This window comes from Austrofundulus limnaeus, unplaced genomic scaffold (assembly GCF_001266775.1).
Source record: "Austrofundulus limnaeus strain Quisiro unplaced genomic scaffold, Austrofundulus_limnaeus-1.0 Scaffold135, whole genome shotgun sequence".
Classification (NCBI taxonomy): Eukaryota; Metazoa; Chordata; class Actinopteri; order Cyprinodontiformes; family Rivulidae; genus Austrofundulus; species Austrofundulus limnaeus.
In genome coordinates this window covers 1,265,724-1,271,440 of record NW_013952537.1, presented here as the reverse complement: position 1 = coordinate 1,271,440, position 5,717 = coordinate 1,265,724, and the positions used below count along the sequence as shown (strand labels likewise).

Sequence of the window (5,717 nt, the reverse complement as noted above, 5' to 3'; positions counted from 1 at the left end):
ATTCCAACAAGTGGAGTTCTTGGTCCAAACGAAATGCAAATACATTCATGACTTAACAGCTGGTATAAAAGCCAGCTGCTAGCATAATTAGTACAAATAGAAGTTAATTAAAAAGCTAATTATGTGATGTAAAATAAAAAAAATAATAGTTCCTCAGACTGACTTTGCTTCAACAAAGAAATTGAACTGTGAAAACATATTTTCTATATTTTTAGTTTGCTGCCTTTTAGTGAAACTTTATTCATTTTTAAATGTGCCCCTGAACAAAATGGACTCCACCTAATTGGACTTACCGGTACTTCACATGAGCTGACAGTGAGGAGCAGCTGCAGGACCCAGAAGGCTTCAGGTGGACCCATCACTGTCCTGGTCTCTCCCTCAGGTCTGTCTATCCTCAAAATAGTCCAAAAAAGGCCAGAGTAACATACATATTTTTTCTGACTCTAACCTTTAAACATGCCGGTTTTATACTTCTGACTGGGCAGCTAATATTTAAGGTCACACTTATTTAATGAATGATTCTCAAAGTTGTGAAATGTTTACAWTGTCTGACGTTTTAACAGTTTGATATATTGTATAATGCTTGCATATACAGTACTGTATAATGCAAAACAACTATTTAATGTCATTGAAAACAAAGATCAATTTAGTTCTGTGTGGATAACACCCACCTCTTCAGCATGTGTCCATTTCAACCTGGAAAGGCTCACACACAGAAATACAGCATTTAAACAGTTTTATTGATACGAGAAAGTTCTTTGGCGCTCGAGCCCCGGCTGAAGACGTAGGCGTAGCTAATGGCTGTGAGCTAGAAATCAGCTTAGGTTTTAGGTATAACATCTCAAATTAAAGATAAATGAGATAAATGGGTTTTAAAGTAGCAAGAAACAGATTTCATCTGAGGACACAGCTGAGCTCAAAGATCTATACTTTGTTTCCTTCGTGAGGAGCAAYAACAGGAGCCATGAAAAGGGTARTTCAGATCATTTGAAGTGGGGTTCTGTGGAAAGGTGGACCGCTCTTTGAATGACCACAATCTGCAGAAAAAAAACGTTTGAGAGATCGATGAGCTAACAGAGTCTGAGTGAGACCAAAGCTGTCTTAAAACAACTCCAGTCTCAAAATTGTTTTTGCAGWTCATAAAAAACACAACTTTGCATATTTTCACATCACCTGCAGTTTTGCATTTTACAACTATTCTGGCAGAAATAAATACAATGAGTTAATTAGTAACCAAATCATATTGATTTYGTCTAATTTAATTACAATGCAACTTCATCTTTTGAATGCCAAGTCACATAAAATAGTGTAACTGTGGAAACAAACTCACCCATGATTTTGATTCAGTCCCCATCCTGAGCTTGCATGGGATGGTAGATAAGTTACATTAAGAAACTTTAAACAGATTCAGAGTTAGAGAAAGAGAAAAGAGAGATGCATCATGTGACAGAAACACACAATAAATAAATTAAAAATGATTTTACTTATTTTATTTTAAAGTGGACAGGTCTCCTTTACTTTCTGATGGGGAAAAAAATCAGAGCTGTGAGACATGCCGATGCTCATATTCTTACACTGCTGTGTCATCGGTGGGGAATCTTTCCATCCATTGCATAAAAAAAATTAAAATAAAAATAGGATGTGACAACATGTGAGAAGTGTGAACTGACTGCGATAAAATAAAATCACTTAAATTCATGAACATCTGATGTATTTCTGAAATTCCACGACAAGTATAAGACATTATATATGCACCAAACTTCAACATCTGTTTGGTTGTGCTTGTTGATATCATCATAATCTTTTCACTGTTAAGATCATAAGCATAAAAATTTTAGTATTTATTTGACCAACTTTTGGCCCACCATTGTCAAGTGGCTTAAAATCAACAGCAGGATACAACCTTTGCTTGTTGTAATTGGTGAAGAGTGTCAGCAGCTGGCAAACTGACGGAGGATGAAATATTAAACTGTGCTTGTCCTGATCCTCACCGGGCTGCGAGGAAGAACAGATGAACACTTCCCCCCCGACTGCAGTTAAACACAATGTGACTAACCTTCACGCCACACCATCCATATTTCATRGCTGAGAATTGGCAGCTAAACACTCTTGAATGAGTTCAATGTTCTTTCCCTCATTAAAGTTTCAACGCCGCTGAAAACGTTCCTCCAGCAGGTCAGGTTAAACACACGAGCAGGCAGAGGAGATCTGAGAGGGATGAGTGTGGKTTTAATGTGACAAAAATAAATGTAGGTGTAACATCGATCTACACACTGAGTACCAAATTATAACACAAGCAACCTAAAAAATGTTACTTCTCTACGAAGAATAATTAACAAAATACATTTGATGAAACAGATTTGTTTGTAAAGCAAACTTTTATGGGGCACAGTGGTGAAACAAAACCTCTACTGTTACTGTTATCAGCAGGTTGTTGCTAGCTTGCCAACCTTGCTTAGCTGGGCCTGCCCTTTATTTTGCCTATGTTCCCCAGAATGCCATGTGGGTCTAACTCAAAGTTGAGTGAAATTATCAACATTCTGTCAGACGTATTTTCTATTAATATTGATCACATGACTGTCACAATAAATACTCTTACTGTTTTAACACCCAGACCTAAGAGCTTCCACCAAGCAAGAGTCATCATGAAGACCAAGGGACTCTCCAGACAGACCAGAGAAGTAAAGATCAATACAATTTTTCAACCCACTGWACAATGCTTTGTGGTACTTAGATATATCAGAGCATTCAAATAAAAAAATGTTAATATTCAGACATTGAGGAGTTTTTCACAGAGGCATACAAGCATGTTCATATTTCAAAYGTGTCATACGACTAAAGTTTAATGTGTCCATTTATGGTTAATTTGATCATCTTTAGAAAACAGAGAAAATGTCCAACTCCAGYTTGGCAAAGTCATTGCATTAAAAAGCCATAAAAACTCAAGTGTACATTGTGTACTTTTTATTAAAATATGTTAATCAATTCCCCCAAACATAATGCAAAGAAAGATGTTGAGGCAATCATGAATCAGAGCTTGGTTTGTTATAATGACAACATACAAAACATTGTTTCACAATATATTAAAAAAAATGTTCTGCCCCAAATCCCTTTGACACAAAAACTGTACTCCTCAAGGACTTACATAATAGCACCACGATGAATTACACTCCTCAGTACATCAATCAGCCACAACAATAAAACCACCAGCCTAATATTTTTGCAGACTGTCCTGAAAACGGTCCCAACCTGGTGGGATGAATGTAGGACCTCTGTCTGGTGGGAAGAAAGCTGGCAGCTATTCCTTCACTTTCTGGGACCTGCAAGATGTGGCCTATTTTAGAGCATGTCAGAYGCTCCATCAAATTGTGATCTGTTTAGTTTGGAGGGTTTTTCAGAAACTTGACCTCCTTGTTGTGCTCCTGGAGCGTGTTGCATTCGCCACAAGAACTGAGAAAATTGTTCATTTACTCAAGGTGGCAAGTATAAGAAGAAACTCAAGTGCAGAAATTCTCTGAACGTCTGTGCTACAGCAAAAATGCAGGAATATCARTGTTTCTGCCTTTCCACATTTGCCATGTCCACTTCAAACTTTTTGACCAATCACACATTAGTTGTTGAAAATCACACAAGAAAAAAGTTCTGGCATAGATGCTGAGTCAAAAAAGCTGCAATAAATTCAAAACCAGCCTTGCAAGTAAAAAAAAAAACACATCATTATTTTTTGCAGCTGTGAAAGAAAATAATTTTCTTGGTTCTTGCAGCGTATGTAGCAGTTTTAGATGTATTCTTGAGCTGCATTTGACATGTGGCAGGATGCACTGTGACTAAAAGTATACAATCAGCTAATGAAAGGAATTGGCCCATCTGACACTGATAAATCCATTTTKCCCCAGTCAGTGAACACACTATAGCTAGCAACAGAATGTTCTGGTGTGGAACAGTGAACTGTCTGTGCACAGTAAAAAATATAAATAAATAAATCAAGATATATTTTAAAAATGTACTTTTTTTTTTGCTCCAGCTGTGCTTTGAAGTTTACGGGCATGGGGTGCAAAAAGTGTACCTTTAAAGGTACAAACAAAAGGTACAATATGTACCACTAGTCAAGGTACCATGCCCAGACCCTTKAAGATACACCTGAAGCAATAAGTCAATGCATTGTTAAAGGTACATTGCTGCACCTTTTGTTTTCATTGTGAACTGTTTAAAAACACAATGAGAGGGTTCACAAGAGGAAACTGAATATAAAAAGTGTATTTTTACAAATACTAACTAAACGCTACTATGATAAACACACAAAATCGGACATTGCATCTGCTCCGAATATGTCTAATTTAGTCAGTTAATCTCAATGKATAAATGCAACAACATTAAAATTGTACAAATGAACAAAAACCTTGCAGCTTTGCAGTGACAGAGAGAATGTTTTCATAATTTTGACTGTAAACATTAAGAACAGAGGAGAAATGTAAAAAAATGATATGCATTTGTTATTGACATTAAGAGAAATTTGGAATTTTCCTAATTCAGAACCATCAGATCAGAGCTTTCCAAAGGTTGGATAACAGAGTTATTTTCATGCATCTTTAATGTGATATGGTTTTGGGGGGACTTTGGGTTTTCCCAACAAACGATTGCTGAACGACCAATGCATTTCAGTCAGCCTGTTATTGGTTTTAATGTTGTGGCTCATCGGTGCACATCAAATAAAATATAATTACAATCACAAAATTATAACAACATACAAAAACAACACAAAAAAATTGAGGTTTGACAATAAGAAGGTAATAACAGAAACTTTCAACACATGCAAATACATCTGATGATGCTCTTGTTGATGAGCAACTTCACATGCAAGAGCTGAGAGTTTGTTATCACCATACTGGATGGTCAGCACCCATCAAGRTTTAAAGACTTTGAGTTGAGCACCCTTGTTTTTGAGACGTTTCAGCTGAAAAGTAAGGTTTTTGTGTTTGTTGAACACAATTTATTGATCTAAATGTTTCTGTGAGTTTTACTGAATCAGTAACTGAACAGTGAGGCTAAGAGCACAACTTGGTCCTTCAAAACGGAAAAGAAGACAAAAAATGTGCCTCTCAGGATGGATCAACAGTCGATGTTTCTCTGGATAACACAACATATCCAGTTCATCGGAGTCTCCTTTCGTGAATCTGAACTCACTGATGGACAACATCAATGTGTGCATCTTAGACTGATAGTTTGGATGAAGACACGTTGGTGCACAAACATACATCAACTCATAAATATGTGGTCTTGAATGTAATGTTCAACCCTGCATGTAAAACGTGTCCATGGCTCTTTGCTTTTAAATTATATCCGTCATCAGTTTGCTAACCATTGTAGCAAACTGGGCCAACTTGAAAACCAAATTTCTGGTTCCCTTTCCCAAAATCGGACACAGCTACATCAACAATAGGGAGTGTGTTGGACACCGGAGCGTCAAACTCCAACAACGTCCTCTCCTGACCCGAGCGTGTCTGCAGGCAGACAAAGATGATCAAACAATTAAAACCACATGTCTGTGTGTGAGCACTCATAGTGTATGTACAGGTAAGTAAGTAAGTAAGTAAAAGTAAGTAAAAGTAAGTAAAAGTAAGTAAGTAAGTAAGTAAGTAAGTAAGTAAGTAAGTAAGTAAGTAAGTAAGTAAGTAAGTAAGTAAGTAAGTAGGTATGTAAAAGTAGGTATGTAAAAG

At 36.7% G+C, this 5,717-nt stretch overlaps 1 protein-coding gene across 1 annotated transcript in view; it reads right to left on the bottom strand.

Moving 5' to 3' along the window:
- Positions 1-1,475: 1,475 nt before the first annotated feature.
- LOC106522728 (collagen alpha-1(XI) chain) overlaps positions 1,476-5,717 on the bottom strand; it is a 51,351-nt gene continuing 47,109 nt past the window's right edge. Inside the window, exon 66 of the mRNA XM_014015863.1 lies at positions 1,476-5,501. Coding sequence (XP_013871317.1) covers positions 5,355-5,501 — 147 coding nt within the window. The 3' untranslated portion in view covers positions 1,476-5,354. The remainder of the gene's footprint in view (positions 5,502-5,717) is intronic.